Here is a 19804-nt window from a genome sequence, read left to right on the forward strand (position 1 = left end):
GTAAAGCTTTCTCTGATTGGATGAGGTGGAGAAGCAGGGAGATAATGCAACAAACTGACATAACAAATGACATTCAGTGAACTTTTTGCACAGACGATTTCTCGGCACAGCGCCATTACATTTATGAAGATCATAGAGAAACGACACGTACCTGGCATCTTAATACGTTTATCTGGATCACTCAAGGTCCAAACAAAAACCATCATATCCATTCCTCCGGAGGCAAAATGTTCGTTGTCTGGCGACCAAGCAACACACACAACTTTGGCATGGTGTCCATAGAACTTGTCTTTCTCCTGTTAATAAAGACATAACAGTTTGTAGGCTACATGTTTTTCTAGGGTACATGCCAGTGCTTGCACAATAAGATGACATAAGATAACATTTAGATGCATTTCTAGCCAAACCTAGGGAGGGGTCAGGTTTTCATTGCCGTTAGTGGCCCTCACTCGAAAGATTCACACTCTGCTTGTTCTGGTAACCATTGAAGGAGAAGAAAGAATCCAACATTTACAGTTGTGACCCCAACAGGAAGAGGGGGGGACATTTTTCAATCAGAAACCTGTTCCAGTCACAGCTATCTAAAGGGACGATTTCTGCTTATTTCCTGTTGTGTCTGAACAGGAAGGGAAAGAAAATCTCTCCAATAAGACAGCAAAAAATTACAAGACATTAAAAGAATGACGACTCTATACAAGTCTAAAAGGTCTCAATAGGGTTCATTTACTAAAACTAGAGCGTGCAAAATCTGGTGCAGCCATGCATAGAAACCAATCGGCTCCTAACTTCAGCTTGTTCAATTACGCCGACAGAAAAACCTGGAAACGGATCGGTTCCTATGCAGATCTGCCCCAGATTTTGCACTCTCCAGTTTTAGTAAATCAGCCCCAATGTGTCGGGACAGCCAACAGAGGATTTGAGGATGAAGATGATGCTCATTTTCTAAAATTAGGTATGTAGTTGGGATGGGGAATTTGTAGGGTAGTTTAGGTTAACCGCTTCAGCCCCAGAAAATTTGACCCCCTTCCTGACCATAGCACTTTTTACAATTTGGCACTGCGTCGCGTTAACTGACAATTGCGCGGTCATGCGACGCTGTACCCAAACAAAATTTGCCTTTTTTTCCCACAAATAGAGCTTTCTTTTGGTGCTATTTGATCACCTCTGCGGTTTTAATTTTTTTGTGCTATAAAACAAAAGAAGAGCAACAATTTAGAAAAAAAAAAAAAAAAAACACAACACAATATCTTTTACTTTTTGCTATAATAAATATCCAAATGTATTTTTCTTTAGTTTAGGCGGATATGCATTCTACATATTTTTGTTAAAAAAAGAAAAGAAAGCCATAAGCGTATATTGATTGGTTTGCGTAAAATAACAGCATCTACAAAATAAGGGACAGAATTGTGGCATTTTTTACTAGTAATGGCGGCGATCTGCGATTTTTAATCGGGACTGCGACATTATGGCGGACACATCGGACACTTTTGACACATTTTTGGGACCATTGACAACTTTACAGCGATCAGTGCTATAAAAATGCACCGATTACTGTAAAAATTTCACTGGCAGGGAAGGGGTTAACACTAAGGGGGCGATCAAGGGGTTGTGTTCCCTATAAGTGTTCTAACTGAAGGGGGGGTGGGACTAAGAAAAATAACAGATCACTGTTCATACTTAGTATGAACACACAATCCGTAATTTCTCTGTCACGGGCGATCGCGTCGGCTCCGGGGGCGAGCAGCCCTGTGGCCCTAGTGGTAAAGCGACATAACGTAGTTTCGCCCAGCCGAGCCATGTTGCCGCATTAAACTGTGGCGGCTGGTCGGCAAGTGGTTAAGACAAAGGGCAGCAGAGTGGTGTAGTGGGCCGCACTCTCTCGCCTAGCAGTAAAAAGGGCCGCTGGTTCGAATCCCTACCACGACACTACCTGCCTGGAGTTTGCATGTTCTCCCTGTGCCTGCGTGGGTTTCCTCCGGGTACTCCGGTTTCCTCCCACACTCCAAAGACACGCTGGTAGGTTAATTGGCTTCTGCCTAAATTGTCCCTAGTATATAAATGTGCGTTAGGGACCTTAGATTGTAAGCTCCTTGAGGGTAGGGACTGATGTGAATGTACATTGTATATGTAAAGCGCTGCGTAAATTGACGGCGCTATATAAAGTACCTAAATAATAATAATAATAAAAATAATAAATAGGAAGGGTACTTTGGCCCAGATTCACAAAGGAGATACGACGGAGTATCTCAGATACTCCGTTGTATCTCTCAGAGTATCTATGCGACCGATTCATAGAATCAGTTACGCATAGATATCCCGACAGGTGTAATTAGAAATCCCAACAGGTGTAATTGTTTTACACTGTCGGATCTTAGGATGCAGTACCGCGGCCGTCGCTGGGGGGGGAGTTTGCGTCGTAACCCAGCGTCGGGTATGCAAATTAGGAGTTACGCCGATCCACAACGGTTTTTCGCGTTCGCTACGTCGCCGCTAGTCTAGTTTCCCGTCGCAAAGTTAGTAGTCGTTTTGGGTGCCCTAACTTTAGTCAGCAAACGTATTGCTGTCTAAAGTATGGCCATCATTCCCGCGTCGAAATTTAAAATTTCACGTCGTTTGCGTAACACGTCCGGGAATACGGAAGTACGCTACGTGCGTCGCCGTTCAAAAAAATGACGTCACTTCGCACAAAGCACTGCGGGAGTTACGAAACGGAGCATGCGCAGTAGGTCCGGCGCGGGAGCGCGCCTAATTTAAATGTTACCCGCCCATTCGATTTGGACCGCCTTGCGCCGAACGTATTTACGATACACCGCCGCAAGTTTCCAGGTAAGTGCTTTGTGGATCGTGCACTAAAACTGAAAACTTGCGCTGGTGTAACGTAAACGGCTTACGTTACACCGGCGCTATTGTACCTGAATCTGGCCCTTTGTTTTTAATAAAAAATAAATAAAGACAGACAGTCTACAACCCCTGTGAGTGATTTTAAACAATGAATGCATGTTAGTGCATAGTGATTTTAGGTTTCTCAGAGTAACTGGCCACCTAATACATTCATGCTCTAGTAACCAGGCCGTGTTATCAGAAAATGTGCTAAAAGGATTAAATGAGGTGGATGATTTGTTGCTACTGTTTAAACTACTTAGTAGGGGATTAAAATCACGTAATACAAATCTGCAGGTTGTGTAGACTAAAAGGACAGTTTAACGATAAAAAGGAGCAGAAAACATAAGCTAGCCAAAGATACGAGATGGTGGATAGGAAAAGCAATAACAGACCTTTTTATAAACTTGTACAATTATTTAACAGAGCATGCACGTTTAACCAAAACACACAAATAATAAGTTATTGGCACCAAGGCCAAGACCTCAACATGCAAGGGCTAATCTCTATCATCAATACTTTGTAGCTGATCTGCCCATTTGTCCCAGAGATGGGAACCACTTTGACCAGGCCATTAACCTGGTTAATACACGTGCAAGGCTCAGCCCACTAGAGCAGTCAGTCCAGGGGGCTCCAGGATATACTGTTAAATAATTATTGGTTCTTACATTTTTCTAATTTCACATGGCCGTTCAGTTCAAATTCACCTGTCAGTTTTTCAAAAAATCCCCACGTAAGTTTATGGGTAGGTGAAAAAAAATGCACCTAAATGTGGCAGATCTGGGGTAGCTTGACGTAAATGAACACTTCAGCCCCAGAAGAATTAGCTGCTTGCTGACCAGAGCATTTTTTGCGATTCAGGACTGTGTCGCTTTAATGGTCATGCGACGTTGTACCCAAACAAAATTAATATATATATATATATAATTTTTTTATTATTTGCTATAATATATATCCCCAAAAAAATAAATAAAGAATCTTCATCAGTTTAGGCCAATAGATATTCTTCTACATTTTTTTTTTACCAAAAAATATCGCAATAAGCGCAATAAGACCTGCAGTGGTTATGGTACTGCGGCCTTCTTTCTATCCCTCAATCGCTGAGCTTAAGTGATTATCGCTACCATGGGTGGTAGAGGGATAGTGGAGATGAATGCAGTTTCCAGGATGATTCTTCCCAATGGTTAGAATATTCCCCCAAACATAAGCCAAGACTTCATGAAGGGTGTACCAGGCATAGATTGGTTTGCACGAAAGTCTACAGATTATGGGATAGAGTTATGGCATTTTTATTTTTTTTACTAGGTATGGCGGACACTTGACACATTTTTGGGACCATTGACATTTATACAGCGATCAGTGCTATAAATATGCACCGATTACTGTGCAAATGTCACTGGTAGGGAAGGAGTTAACAATAGCGGGTGATCAAGAGGTTAAATGCGTGTTCCCGGGATGTGTTCTAACTGTATGTGGATAGGACTGACTGGGAGAGGAGACATATCGTTGTTCCTACTTAGTAGGATCAATCAATATGTCTCCTCTCCCCTGACAGAACAGGGATTTGTGTGTTTTTACACTTACACACACACGCGCACGCTCTCTCTCTTTCTCTCGTGCAGCGTGGCCATTGTACCGCAGTAAAAGTACATGAGCCTGTCGGGAACCGGTTAAAGTAGTAGTAAAGTCATGGAATGTAAAATCTGCTGTCAGGCAGCGTTTTATAACAGAAGAGACCTTAGTGGCCTCTACTGTCATAAATGTCCCCCCTGCCTATCAGCTTAAAATGTGACCTGAGCCTCACATTCACAGCTCAGATAACATTTAAGGCCAGCACTGTGTGCCACAGTGATGTCACCACAGCCCGGCCATTCCAGCGGCAGAAGATACAAAACCTGTAAGGAACACCGGGCAAAGATGGAAGTGCTGGGGGAGCATGGGTGTGCCAGGTGTGCCCAGGCACACCCTAATCACCCTGTGCAGCATAGATTCTCCCTACTGCCCTAGCTCTTTCCTCTACCCCCTGCAATGCTGCCAGCTTCCCTTCTCTCCCGCTGGCTGTTGTTGCAGGGATGTTGAGGATGAATGGGGGAAGGGGCCAGTAAATATGTTATTTATTGGCCCCTTCCCTTGCTGAATGAAGATAGTGAGCAATCCGTAGGTAGTGTTTGAGCTTTGGGGTGCACATCCTAATGCAATAGGCTGCGCACACCTATGTGGGGGAGCCATGACAACGCTGAACTGAAGGGCTACATTTGCAGGCAAGTCTGTCATAATGTCCTAGTATGAAGTGAATACTAGGACATTATGACTTAAACCTGCAGGGGGACCAAAATATTTATAAGACATAACCATTACTGCTTTAACCACTTGCCGACCTCCTCATGTAAATATACGTCAGCAGAATGGCACGGACAGGCACATGCACGTACCTATACGTCCTCTGATTGACGCGGGTGGGGGGTCCGATCGGGACCCTCCCCGTTACATGGGGCGGTCGGCAAGCCTCGGGGAGCGATCCAGGACAACGGCGCGGCTATTCGTTTCTAGCCGCTCCGTCGCGATCGCTCCCCGGAGCTGAAGAACGGGGAGAGCCGTGTGTAAACATGGATTCCCCGTGCTTCACTATGGCAGCGTATCGATCGAGTGATCCCTTATATAAGGGAGACTCGATCGATGACATCAGACCTACAGCCACACCCCCCTACAGTTGTAAACACACACACACACACTGAACCCTAAATGTTACAGCGCCCCCTGTGTTTAACTCCCAAACTGCAACAGTCATTTTCACAATAAAGAATGCAATTTAAATGCATTTTTTGCTGTGAAAATGACAATTGTCCCAAAAATGTGTCAAAATTGTCCGAAGTGTCCGCCATAATGTCGCAGTCACGAAAAAAATCACTGATCGCCGCCATTAGTAGTAAAAAAAATAAAATAAATAAAAATGCAATAAAACTATCCCCTATTTTGTAAACGCTATAAATTTTGCGCAAACCAACCGATAAACGATTATTGCGATTTTTTTTACCAAAAATAGGTAGAAGAATACGTATCGGCCTAAACTGAGGAAAAATTTTTTTTTATATATGTTTTTGGGGGATATTTATTATAGCAAAAAGTAAAAAATATTGAATTTTTTCAAAATTGTCGCTCTATTTTTATTTACAGCACAAAAAATAAAAACCGCAGAGGTGATCAAATACCACCAAAGGAAAGCTCTATTTGTGGGGAAAAAAGGACGCCAATTTTGTTTGGGAGCCACGTCGCACGACCACGCAATTGTCTGTTAAAGCGACGCAGTCCCGAACTGTAAAAACCCCTTGGGTCTTTAAGCAGCATATTGGTCCGGGGCTTAAGTGGTTAAGATCCAGGTTTAAAAAAATGGTCATGGGTTGTTACGAAATTGAAATCCGTACCATTAGTCACCAATTCAGCAGGGGAACTGTAACAAAAATGACCCATGTGAAGGAGGCCTTAGGCTACATACTACACCAATAAATCATTCTCTATATACCTCTGTACAACAGCTTAAAAAGTAAAGGCAGTATAACCCCAATCTTCAGTATTCACTTACTGCATATCCATCAGCAACACTGAAAACTGTGACCACGCGGTTGGCATCGGTAGCGGCAAGGAAGGCACCATCATTAGAATAGGCAAGACTGGTTACTGCAGCCTTGATTGGCAGAGACTTTCCCTCGTCCTTCAGAGTGTTTCCTTGAATGGTATACATGTGGATGTTGCCATCCTATAAAAGAGAAAGAAAGATACGGACATCAAAGGTCAGGACAGAATTACTTTTTAAGCGCAGGTCTAAAGCTGCTCTTGGCACCAGAAACCTCCAACTCAAGACTCTTACCACTAGTATAGTAGTAACTGTATAAACTGTACAAAACCTGTAAGTTGGTTGCAGTCATATAACAATACCTATATTTATATACAGCCAAGTGTTTGCCAGCTGATAAACTCGAGTGATCTTTCCATCTATGATCCCAGTTAATGAAGCATGCCCAAAAATGTAAGACAATAAGTATGACCACAATATTTGCAGCTGCCACAAACGTACAAAGATCAGGAGCAAGCTGCTGTGAGTTATAGTAATGTAGCAATGACAGCATCTTGAAGCATAATACAGATAGAATTACAGTTGTGTTTACTTCTATATATTACTTAAAGACAGAATATGATGTTACAATGCCATCTAGTGGTCAAATCATTATTTTAAACCAGGGGTCTCCAAACTGCGGCCTTTGCTAGCCTTTATCCGGCCCTTGGGGCTTTTTTCCTCCCACTAATATGAGGCACTATTCTTCCCACTGACTCCAACAAGGGGGCACTTTTTCTTCCACTGATACCAATGATGAGATACAATTACTCCTACTAATAGGGGCATTACTTCTTATCCTACTGATCGCAAACTAGGAGGACATATTTATTCTTACCAATGCTGGGCCTGGGGCTTTTTCTGCCCCCGCTGGCCACAATCCGGCCCTCCTAAAAGCTGAAGAACAATAAACTGGCCTTTTGTTTGAAAAGTTTGGAGACCCCTGTTTTAAACAATGGTGATTTTTTTTTCTTTAAAACAATTAACATGTTAAACTCATCTTCTCTGTGTAATTGTTTTGCACAGAGCAGGCCTGATCCTCCTCTTCTGGGATTACCTGCCAGCACTGATCCTCCCCCTGACGAGTGCCCCCATAGCAAATGGCTGGCAGTGATGGCGAACCTTGGCACCCCAGATGTTTTGGAACTACATTTCCCATGATTCTCATGCACTCTGCAGTGTAATTGAGCATCATGGGAAATGTGGTTCCAAAACATCTGGGGTGCCAAGGTTCACCATCACTGCTATAGGGGCACTCGTGCATGCTCGCTCCCGAGCCCCGCTCTGTGTCCAGAAGGCATGCAGGTGGTTTTTCACCTTAAAGCAGAGAATGACATTAAGGTAATTGTTGGACAGATTTTTGAATCAGACAACCCTCCAGTAGGATGGGCCAATGCTTTAAAGTTATACAAATTGCCTGAAACTCCAGGATGCCATTCAGGAGAAAAGACCCTGATGAAGTTAAAGTTCCCTACAATGGACAAGGTTTCCAGGATGCCTTTCCCAGCCCAAACAGCTGGCATCAGTCATTAAGGATTCCACAAAAGATGGCAAGGAAGATTTTCCCAGAGCTGTATTCCTGAGCCACTGGGCCAGGGACTGTCCGGTCCTTGGTGATGAGTGAGTTTGTCTGTTCAAGTCTTGGATCTACTTGTCTCGCGACAACAGTATGTAGTGTTGCAACAGCCTGGAGTGAAAATGTGGAAATAGGACTGCCATAAAAAATGCTACTATCACATTCACTACTATACAGCTCCTGAACTGGAGATTCTGAATCAGAGACTGGAGTGTCAGAGGTTTCTCCTGTGGAAGGAACACTCTGGCATGAGCTGTGTCCAGTTCTACACCCAGATACTCCAAATGATGGGTTGGTCAGTTCCAGTGTCCTGCCGATAAAGGTACCCCCGATGTACAATGCCCGCCCTGTACTGCGCAGGCGCAGTGCTTGTGCAGTACGGAGTAGAACAGAGCTGCCAAAAATGAACAGCTGTGAATCGGCTGTAGACGGCTCCTGCGCAATGAGCACGACATTGTGCCGCACGCTCCCGATGCTCGTGCAACTCTGCAAGGGGCGGATGTATTACTATTATATTGTGTAAGGGGTGGATGGCATCTCTGTTCATCAATTTAAAATACGGCTTATTCTGTACCCAGCCACCCCTTACACGCTTCTCAATAAATACATCCGCCTCATTGTGTTACTTAGTTAAATAGGTCCTGCAAACCCGCCCATCAACATCGCAAATCCCGCCCTTCAGTTGTTTAAACACGCCCAGCAAAGACCTGTAGTTTATTGATAAAACCACCCCCAACTTATCAGCTCTGCCCATCAATTTAAAATTCAGCATCTTCTGTAGCCATCCGCCCCTTACACGATTAAACAATAAAACACCTACCCCTTGCAGAGTTGCACAAGTATCGGGACCGTGTGGCACAATGTCATCCTCGTTGCGCAGGCCCCCGTGTACAGCCGATTCACAGCTGTTCATCTACAGCGATTTTCGGTGGCTCCCTTGTACTCCGTACAGCGCAAGCACTGCGCCTGCACAGTACAGGGCGGGCATTATCTGCCGGGAGGACCTTTCTGAGCAGAACACTGGAACGGATTTCTGAAGGTTCAAGAATCGCCTGAATCGTTCTAACATCTAGACCAGGGATATGCAATTAGCGGACCTCCAGATGTTGCAAAACTACAATTCCCATCATGCCTCTACCTTTGGGTGCAATGCTTGTGGCTGTCAGAGTCTTGCTATGCCTCATGGGACTTGAAGTTCTGCAACAGCTGGAGGTCCGCTAATTGCATATCCCTGATCTAGACGATCAATTTCAGGTAATTCAACATGGTTCACACAGACTGTCCCAAGAGATCATCTAAGTATCCAACAATGGCGATGCCACTAGAACGCAGAACTGCTGGATAAGAGGCTGAATGGTTGGGGCAAGAAATTGTACTGCAGGGGCCCCACAGCAAAGTGCATAAATCTCTGATGCACCGAAAAGATAGGGACATGCAAGTCAGCACTTTTGATGTCCACAGAAGCCAGTCTGCCTGGTGAAGGAGGGCAATGGCAGATTCCTTGAGGAAGCTTTGGACTTGAATGAAGACAAATAGCTCTTTGAAAAACAGAATAAGGAAAATTCCCCCTTTAGGCTCGGAAACTGGAGTAAGGCCCTAGGAACTATTCTCTTGAAGGCCATATTGATCAAATGATTTTACACAAGGGGTTCTGCAATCCTGCACTTTAGCCAGCATGCCCTACGCATATGAGACACATGCAAGAAACAAGATAGAAGGCTTCTAGCAAATGGTCACAACTAAAACTTAATGACCGGCTTTTGGAAGAAGACTCTTGATGCTCCTGTGATGTGGAATCCTCGATATAAAAAGATAGCACGGCAGTCAGTCCGTTGGTGAGCTTTTGCCCGAATTTAGTACCCTCCATAGTATGCCCCAGCATTGCCACCCTCATGGGTTACAACAGTGTTCCCCAACCCCCGGGCCACGGACCGGTACCGGTCCGTGGATCAAACGGTACCGGGCCGCCCGAGGAACTTTAAATAATTTCACTGTGGGGCCTCCCGCTTCCTGATTGGCCGAAAGGCAAACCCCACGCCATTGGCCGAGGAGGAGGCGCTGCGGGAGGACTGAGGACTCCAGGTCGGAGACGCGGGGACTGAAGAGAAGTTGCCGTGAGGTAAGTGCACAGAGGAAGTGGGTGACAGTGGTGGGTGAAGGGAATGCTACGGAGTCTGTGTGTCAGGGCAGATAGGAAAAGATCCAGCCAACAGCTGAAGAAGTGGGATGCAGCCATTTTGTGGGGGAGTGTGTGGGGCACAAGTGAAGTGGGAGTCCACAAAGTGTAATGCCCACATGAAGTAAGGAGTTACTTTAATGGTAAAGGTGGCTCTAGAGTCCACGCTGGCATCTCTGTATTGAAAGGGGGAACGCTGGCATCTCTGTATTGAAAGGGGGAACGCTGGCATCTCTGTATTGAAAGGAGGAACGCTGGCATCTCTGTATTGAAAGGAGGAACGCTGGCATCTCTGTATTGAAAGGAGGAACGCTGGCATCTCTGTATTGAAAGGAGGAACGCTGGCATCTCTGTATTGAAAGGAGGAACGCTGGCATCTCTGTATTGAAAGGAGGAACGCTGGCATCTCTGTATTGAAAGGAGGAACGCTGGCATCTCTGTATTGAAAGGAGGAACGCTGGCATCTCTGTATTGAAAGGGGAATCCTGGCATCTCTGTATTAAATCAAAACAAGCGGGCCACGGAAAAATTATCAAACGTTTACCAGTCCGCGGCGATAAAAAGGTTGGGGAGCACTGGGTTACAAGACCACAGCTGCAAAGCCACCTGGATAGAGTTGTGCAGCTTTCATAGATATCTGTGAGAATATGCAATCTGCATTTCATTTTATTTCACTTTAATAGCAACCATTAAGGCCCAACTCCTGTGTAAACATCTTTATGTTAGTGTTGGTAAGGCTTACAACCTTTGATTTGTATTGTCATTCCAACCAGGGAGATATCAATTTACTTCCCACCCTGTGACCACAAAAGGACACAGTAAATGAGGAGGAGATCTCCACAGCAGGGACGCAAACCGCAATAAAAACCTGATAGAAGGGTCTCGCCCTTCCTTCCTGCCTACTTGTAGTAAATGTTTTAATACTGTGACAGTTGAAGTGTTAATGATCACTTCCTGTCTTGGACTGGACGGAGGTTCCAGAGCATGTACAGCAGTGAATGCCAGCTGGTATAAATTCAGTTCATATAGAAGGTTAGAGCGTTCAACCCTCATTTACTCCGACGCCATCTGTACACAAGCTCAGTAATTTGTATGACATTTAATGGTAAAGCACAGCATGAGTGAATATATGGGGGAGTATTAAACACAGACCAGTTATGCCTCAAAACAACATTTAACTTACCAGTCCACCAACAACTACTGTTCCAGAGCCTTTGTGGACAGCGACCGACTCCGGCTCGTAATCCAGAGAGTCAATAACAAAAACTTTCTTCTTGTCTTTCAGGAGGACAATCTGCGAAGGGAACGGGAAAGCAGATGTCAAAGTAGAATTCAACTCCTTGATAAACCACTCTGAGTGGTATGGTTAAGGCTGGCCATTTGCAGACATGAAGGGCTGTGTGACAGTTCTGCTTGGCTGCAAGAGGCCTTCTTCGCAATAGGATTTGACCATCCACAACGATACCCAAATCTAAGAGATATGGATACTCGGTGCAAATGCCAAGCAACGTATTTATAAGAATGGCATACAGTACTGTGCAAATGTTTAGGGCAGGTTGGAAGAAATTTTGTAAAAAAAGAATGCTTAAAAAAAAAAAAAAAAAAAAAAAAAAAAACACAAAAAAAATAAAAAATAAAAATAAATAAATAAATAAATATATATATACATACACACACATTATATATATATATATATATATATATATATATATATATATATATATATATATATATATATATACACACACACATATATACATATACACACACCTCTGGGCAAAATGAAAATCTTTTTTTTTTTCTAAGCAAAAAAAATTGAGATCATGATTCTCTCAAGATTGTTGCAGTGTAAAATGTTTCACATTATTTTTTTTAATTCAGTAAAATCATTTCACAAAAAATTGCATTTGAAAGACCGCTGCGCAAATACAGTGCGACATAAAATATTGCAACAACCACCATTTTATTCACTAGGGTCTCTACTAAAAATGTTATATATACATACACACAAATTTATATATATATATATATATATATATATAATGTTTGGGGGTAATTTTCGAGCAAAAAAAAGATGATTTTAACAAAACGTCAGAAAAAGGTTTAGCGATTTAGTGGTTAAACTTTCCTAATTTACATACAGAAGTCTATTCCTTTGATGTAAAACACAAATTGTTACAATGTTTAGACTTAACATTCCACTGATAAAGAATGTTGTAAAACTTGGCAGACTGCCCTGATTTTTGACTGCTGAGAGCAGAGATAATTCTCATACAAAAAGATCGGGAAACACTTTGTCAAGATCGCAACAGGGAAAAAATTGCGAAAACGATTGACGAGTAATCGTGCAGCTCTAATACATACATATACAAACAAACACAATTGTGTTCAAAAGTTTCCTTACCCTGGCCGAAATTGTGAAATGTTGGCATTTATATTAAAAATAAGACTGATCATGCCAAACAAGTCTTATTTAAGGCTAGTGATCACATGGAGCCATGTATTGCCTTTTTAATGATTAACAGAAATCACCTAAATGGCCCCGATAAAAAGTTTACATACCCTGGAATGTTTGGCCTTGGTACAGACACAGAAGGTTGCACACAGGTTAAAAATAATTAAAAAGGTAAAATTTCTCACATTTTTGGATTTTTAAATCACAATTAGTGTCTGTGTATAGTCAATGAGTTTGTTAGTTGGATGCACTAAGCAGGCTAGACACTGAGCCAGCAGGAGGTAGAAAAGAACAGTCAAAAGACCAGCGTAACAAGGCAATGAAACTTTACAAAGATGGAAAAGGATAAAAAGATACCCAAAGCCTTGAATATGCCCGTCGGTACTGTTTAAAGCGGATCTCCCACGCAAAAACGATTTTTTTTAAGGGCTATTTAAATGGTTAATGGCACCGATTTTCTAAACTCACGTTTTTGGTGTCCCACGGCCGCTGCGCTGTCATTCTTTGTGCAATATATACTTATATTGTGCGTTCTGTTCCGTTGCCATTTTAACTGTGGGCATAAGCCCACAAGCAGGCACTACCCTTGTTCCGGTGGCCGCTCGATCTCGCGCATGTGCACTAGCAAAGGCGGAGTAGCGGCTTGAGCGTCTGTGTTGCCATGACAACGGCAATCGTAGGAATTAAAAGTTACCGCCCCGTTGTGACACAGCCTCCTCAAACACAGCCTGACAACACTAGACCGGAACGCCCGCCCTTCCTTTGTTTATGTCGCGCGTCACTTCCTGTTAGAGAAGTAGCGCGATATTTGAGAAAACAGCTCTAAACAGGAAGACAGGGAGCTAGGAGAGAAGGTCCCATAGCACACTGTGGGGGAAGAGGAAGTGACCTCATGCCCGCAGAAAACCTGCATTAGTGCTGACCGGAAGCATCTGGACAGTAAAGGTACTGTACACTTCTGAAATATATAAACAACCATTTTAATCATTTTTTATATCGGCTGTACTATTAATGTAATCTCAAAATTAGGGTGGAGCTCCGCTTTAATTACTTATTAAGAAGTGGAAAATTTGGGGCTCCTTTGATACCAAGCCAAGGTCAAGTAAACCAAGAAAGATTGCAGCCACAACTGGCAGAAGAATTGCTCAGGATACGTAGATCTCCAGCAGATCTTCCAGTGTATCCCGTTTGCCCATACACCCTATACGGGGGAAGTAGATCCAATCTGATAAGCTGCCAGACCTTGCAGTTTTTCCATGCACAGAGTGCTGTCAATCGGTGATGTGTTTTTTTTTTTTTTTTAATTGTCATATTTAGGGGGAGAAAGAAGAACCCTGCTAACTGTCACAGCAGGGATCGGAGGCTGGTCCGTCCGTAACATGTTACACCCTGGATATGGAAAAGTGAGTATTTACAGGTATAGCTGGGTATAAGATCTGTACTATAGCACTAGGGTTCATTTAGAAAATGTAATAATTCATGCAGTCATACTACTCAGTACAGTCCTAGCATTCACCATAACAGATGTGTGATTTGGCAGAATATTTTAAGCCATAAGATTGTTATTTTCAGAGCGATCGTCATGGCTAAAAATGATAAACTTGGCAGGTTGTGCATGTCGTCTAGTATTGTGTGCCCTAGTAAGACCACTCTCCTCATTCCGTGCCATGGAAGCACACATAACCCACCACTATGTACCTGGTTACTGTTGACTAATGCGACATATCCATTAGATCCTACAGCAATGCTCTTTGGCTGCACATCCAACTTCATGGCATCCTGAGCACTGAAAAGAAAGAAAGAAAAAAGTTACACCACCAGGTATAAAAATTATTACCGTATTTATTGGCGTATACCACGCACTTTCCCCTTAAAATAAGGGGAAAATCGTGGGTGCGTGATATATGCCGATACCCGCTTCCCGCGCTCAGTTTGAATGCCTGCACCAACATATACCGAGTGCAGTACACTTGGCTACATTCGGCCAGGCTCTGCTTCGCTCATGCTCACGCATAAACATGACAGAGCGTGAGCACGAGCGAAGCCGAGCCTGGCCGAATGTAGCCAAGTGTACTGCACTCGGTATATGTCGGTGCAGGCATTCAAACTGAGCACGGGAAGCGGCGATTCGATGGGGAGACAGCGCGGGAGAAGCCGGGAGGACACCACTGAAGGCGCAGACGGACGCCGGACCCGACGATGCACGCCGCGCAAGACACCAAAACTGTAAGTACTAAAAAATTTATTTTTTACAGGAATTGCGAGTCCAAATTAGGGGTGCGCGCTATACCCCGATAAATACGGTATATAAAAGATTTATAGTAACTGGAGTAAAAAATTTTTTTAAAACTATAGAACACAATCAGATTTTATTTTTTACTCAACAAAACAAAGGTGAAACCTGGTTATTTGCTACAAAAAAAAACTCCACTTTAATTTTTCCACGTTTTTCAGGTTATTCCTTTTCTGAATGAAAAGAACACTATCAATATATAATGTTATGCCGTGTACACACGATCGGAATTTCCGATAAAAAAAGTCAGATAGAAATTTCGATTGTGTGTGGGTCCCATCGACTTTTTTGCCGTTGGTGTTTAGAAATAGAACCGGTTATATTTTTTTCTGATGGAAAAAAAAAACGATAGGAAATTCCTATCGTCTGTGTGCAACTTAGACGGAGAAAAAACCCACGCATGCTCAGAATCAAGTCGACGCATTCTCTGAAGCATTGAAATTCGTTTTTCTCGGCTCGTCGTAGTGTTTTTCGTCACCGTGTTTTGGACAGTCGGAATTTAGTCTGACGGCTTCATCGGAATTCCGATGAAAAATTCCATCGGAAATTCCGATCATGTGATGCCCAACCATGGTGACTTTGCAGAGCCCACAGAGAAAGTGACCATATGCCGGCTCATTCATTAAATTAAAAGTAAAAACCAAAGACAAAAGATTTTTGGGTAATACGATTTCGCTCTCTGAAAATGTATTCTTAACCACTTCCATACCAGGCACTTACGCCTCTTCCTGCCCAAGCCAATTTTCAGCTTTCTGCGCTGTTGCTGTTTAAATGACAATGGCGCAGTCATGCTACACTGTATACAAACAGAATTTTTATGATTTTGTTCCCACAAATAGAGCTTTCTTTTGGTGGTATTTGATCGCCTCTGGGGTTTTTATTTTTTGCTATACAAATAAAAAAAAAAAAAGATTTAAAAAAATGTTTTTCGGTTATAATTCTTTTTAAATAAGTATGTTTTCTCCTTCACTGATGGGCACTGATAAGGTGGCACTGACGGGCACTGATGAGGCGGCGCCAATGAGGTGGCACTGACAGCCACTGATATGTGGCATTGATGGGCACTGGTAGGCGGCACTGATATGCAGCACTGATGGGTATTGATATGGGGCACTGTTGGGCACTCATGGGTGGCACTAATTGGCACTGATAGGCGACACTGATGGGCACTGAAAGGCCACAATGGTGGGTACTTATGGGTGGCATTGATGGGCGGCACTGCTGGGCACTAATGGGCATCGATACATGGCACTGATATTCATTACTGATGGGTATCCCTGGTGGCATTGGCAGGAATTTTTTTAATGGGCACCGATTGGCATTCCCTGGTGGTCTAGGGGGCATACCTGGTGGTCCAGTGTGGATGCCCATCCCTGGTGGTCCTGTGCAGTGATCCGAGGGGGGGGCTGCGCTGATAAACTATCAGCGCAAACCCCCCATCAGGAGAGCAGCCGATCGGCTCTCCTTTACTCGCAGTGAGGAAAAGCCGATCTGCGGCTTTTCCTGTTTACATTGTGATCAGCCGTGATTTGACATTGCTGATCACGTGGTAAAGAGCCTCCGCCGGAGGCTCTTTACCGAGATCAGTGTAGTGGTGTGTCAGACTGACACACCGCATCACCGATCGCCGCGATGCCTGCCCCCTTGGGCGCGCGGCGGCTATTATCCTGCAGGACGTCAATAGACGACCAGTCAGGATAATGAAACCACTTCCCGGATGTCAATTCCCTATTGACCGGGCAGGAAGTGGTTAAATAAGTTTACCTTTACAAAACAAAATTAGTAGTTACACTGATAGGAAGTATGAATGAGCTACCACAGTGCTCAACAGTGTTGTGGTATTTGAGAACTACAAGCCAAGAGCAGCATAGGATGTCAGACTTTGTAGTTTTCTTATTCACAGAGCCTGTGATTGTTGCAGATTGTGACAGCCAACAGGAAAAGGGGGGATATCGATCACCTGCTAGCTGTCAGAACATCTGTGACATGGTTACTTGTTACACCCTGAATATGGGTGTAACATGTAACAGGTTACAAAAAGTGAGCTTATCCTTTAAAGCAGGACATAGAAAGTTGCTTGAGTCTCCCATCAACACTGTGTTGATAGGGGAATCCCTCCTGCCTTGCCATTATGTTCTGCCAGCAAGGAGCCTTTTCTGCTGGCAGAACACAATGATTAGTGTTTTGCCGGTTTATAGCCAGCAGCACCATTTGTTCAGGAAAAACCCGACAGGCTGGTTGTACACAACTCAGTCAACTTGAATTGACTTGTGTACAACCAAGGTGCCCATATATCAAAATTTGTGTGGTACCTGCAGAACCAGCCAAATTACGATCCACGTAGGGTCACCTTAAATTGTGGTGCGACAAGTCACTGCCTGTTTCTCATTACTAAACAATGGTGGTCATACGCAGTCCGTCCTTGGCTGAATTCAAGCATAGATTGAGAGGTCTAATGAAAGATCAGGCGATATAAATCATAACAAGAGGATATAATGAGTGATTTTGACAAACACTCATTGTACTTAGAGATTTCTTTTTTTTAAAGTGGAGGTTCACCTGGAAATGAACATTTTTAACATTAGATTGAGGCTCATTTTGTCAAGGGGAATCGGGTAGTATTTTTAAAATCGAAGCAGTACTTACCGTTTTAGAGATACATCTTCGCTGCCGCTTCCAGGGTATGGGCTGCGGGACTGGGCGTTCCTATTTGATTGACAGTCTTCCGACGGGCTTCCGACGGTTGCATCTATCGCGTCACGATTTTCCGAAAGTAGCCGAACGTCGGTGCGCAGGCGCCGTATAGAGCCGCGCCGACGTTTGGCTTCTTTCGGCTACTCGTGACGCGATGGATGCGACCGTCGGAAGACTGTCAATCAAATAGGAATGCCCAGTCCCGAAGACCATACCCGGAAGCGGCGGAGAAGATCTCTCGCTAAAATGGTAAGTACGGCTTCGATTTTAAAAATACGACCCGATTCCCCTTGACAAAATGAGCATCAATCTAATGTTAAAATTTTTTTTAGGGTGAACTCCCGCTTTAAGCTCACACCTGTGTGCCAAAACCTGCACAGGTCTCTTAAAAACAGCATCACTTACACGGAGCAGGTAGAAACAAACAGCCTCCATCCAGTAAGACTCACTGACAAACAGTACAGACAGCATCACATCATAATCAAGCAACGGAATCAGCAATGCTCACCTGTAGGCCTTGTTGAGGATATCCGTATAACGCACAGTGTCATCCATGCTGCAAGTAACAAGCTGGTTGGAGGAGTTAATGGCCATGCTGGACACTTGGTTTGTGTGGCCCTTTCCAGAGAAGGTGTCATTCTCACCTGACGCAGCATCAAAGTAATGTGCACACGATGATTAAGGAAAGCAAATCAATTTTTTATTTTATTTTTTCAACCGATATGTATCATTCACACCTAGTTCCACTATATATTCAATCTTCATGGATAGGCAATTAAAAAAAGCAGCTCTTAGAATTTGCTTATAGCTTTCCCACCTCAGAATGTGACGCTGCACCAGTTCTCTGAAGTTTCATGCACCAGATTTTAAAGGGGTTGTAAACACTTATTTATTTATTATAAAAAACATGTCATTCTTCCTTCCACTGGGCAGTTAGTTTTGCCAGTGGCCCCGATCATCTGGGGTCCCCCAATGGCACTTGCGGCGCCTCCATCTGTAAACCCACTAGGAGAAGGGGGTTACCTTGTAGGCGCACTCCCGTGTCCAGCATTTGCATCCATAGACATAAAATACTGGACTTGGCAGCGCCCCGTCATTGGATTTGATTGACAGCAGCAGGAGCACTGCTGTCAATCTATCCAATCACAAGAGCCCAGAACCCCAGGCAGAGGTTGAGCGCATCTCTGCGTGGGAACGAATGGGCTCAGGTGAGTAAGACGGGGCGGGGGGGGGGGGGGGGGGGGCTGCCCAGTGCCAGAACTTTTTTCACCTTAAAAGGAGTTGTAAAGGAAAAAAAGCTATTTCACCTTAATGCATGCGGACTACACACAATGCGAGCTCTCTCGCATGACCGTGTGTAGTTCGTGCGGGTAGGACCAGAGACAGCCGCCGAGGGACCCCAGAAGACACGGATCGGGGCCACTCTGTGCAAAACGAACTGCACAGTGGAAGTATAACATGTTTGTTATTTTAAACAAAAAACATTTTTTCCTTTAGTGACCCTTTAACCACTTGCTTACTGGGCACATATACCCCCCTCCTGCCCAGGTGAAATTTCAGCTTGCGGCACTGCGTAGTTTTAACAATTGCGCGGTCGTGCGACATGGCTCCCAAACAAAATTGACGTCTTTTTTTCCCCACAAATAGAGCTTTCTTTTGGTGGTATTTGATCACCTGTGCGTTTTTAATTTTTTGCGCTATAAACGAAAAAGAGCGACAATTTTAAAAAAAAATACAAATATTTTTTTACTTGTTGCTATAATAAATATCCCAATTAAAAAAAAAAAAAAAAAAAAAAAAAAAAATTTTTCTCAGTTTAGGCCGATACGTATTCTTCTACATATTTTTGGTAAAAAAAAAAAAAAAAAAAAAAAAAAAAAAAAATCGCAATAAGCGACTGGTTTGCGCAAAAGTTATAGCGCCTACAAAATAGGGGACAGAATTTTTTTTTATTTTTTTTACTAGAAATGGCGGTGATCTGCGATTTTTATTGGGACTGCGACGTTATGGCGGACACATCGGACACTTTTGACACATTTTGGGACCATTCACATTTATACAGCGATCAGTGCTATCAGTGCTATAAATATGCACTAATTACAGTATAAATGTGACTGGCA

The 19804-nt window shown here is 43.5% G+C and overlaps 1 protein-coding gene across 1 annotated transcript in view; it reads right to left on the reverse strand.

Moving 5' to 3' along the window:
• Positions 1-19804, reverse strand: part of WDR1 (WD repeat domain 1) — a 99197-nt gene that overhangs the window by 3524 nt on the left and 75869 nt on the right. Inside the window, exons 10-14 of the mRNA XM_040335427.1 lie at positions 18193-18349; positions 14396-14483; positions 11426-11536; positions 6461-6634; positions 152-296 (exon numbers count right to left, since the gene is read on the reverse strand). Coding sequence (XP_040191361.1) covers positions 152-296; positions 6461-6634; positions 11426-11536; positions 14396-14483; positions 18193-18349 — 675 coding nt within the window. The remainder of the gene's footprint in view (positions 1-151; positions 297-6460; positions 6635-11425; positions 11537-14395; positions 14484-18192; positions 18350-19804) is intronic.

Source organism: Rana temporaria, chromosome 1, assembly GCF_905171775.1.
Source record: "Rana temporaria chromosome 1, aRanTem1.1, whole genome shotgun sequence".
NCBI classification, from domain to species: domain Eukaryota; kingdom Metazoa; phylum Chordata; class Amphibia; order Anura; family Ranidae; genus Rana; species Rana temporaria.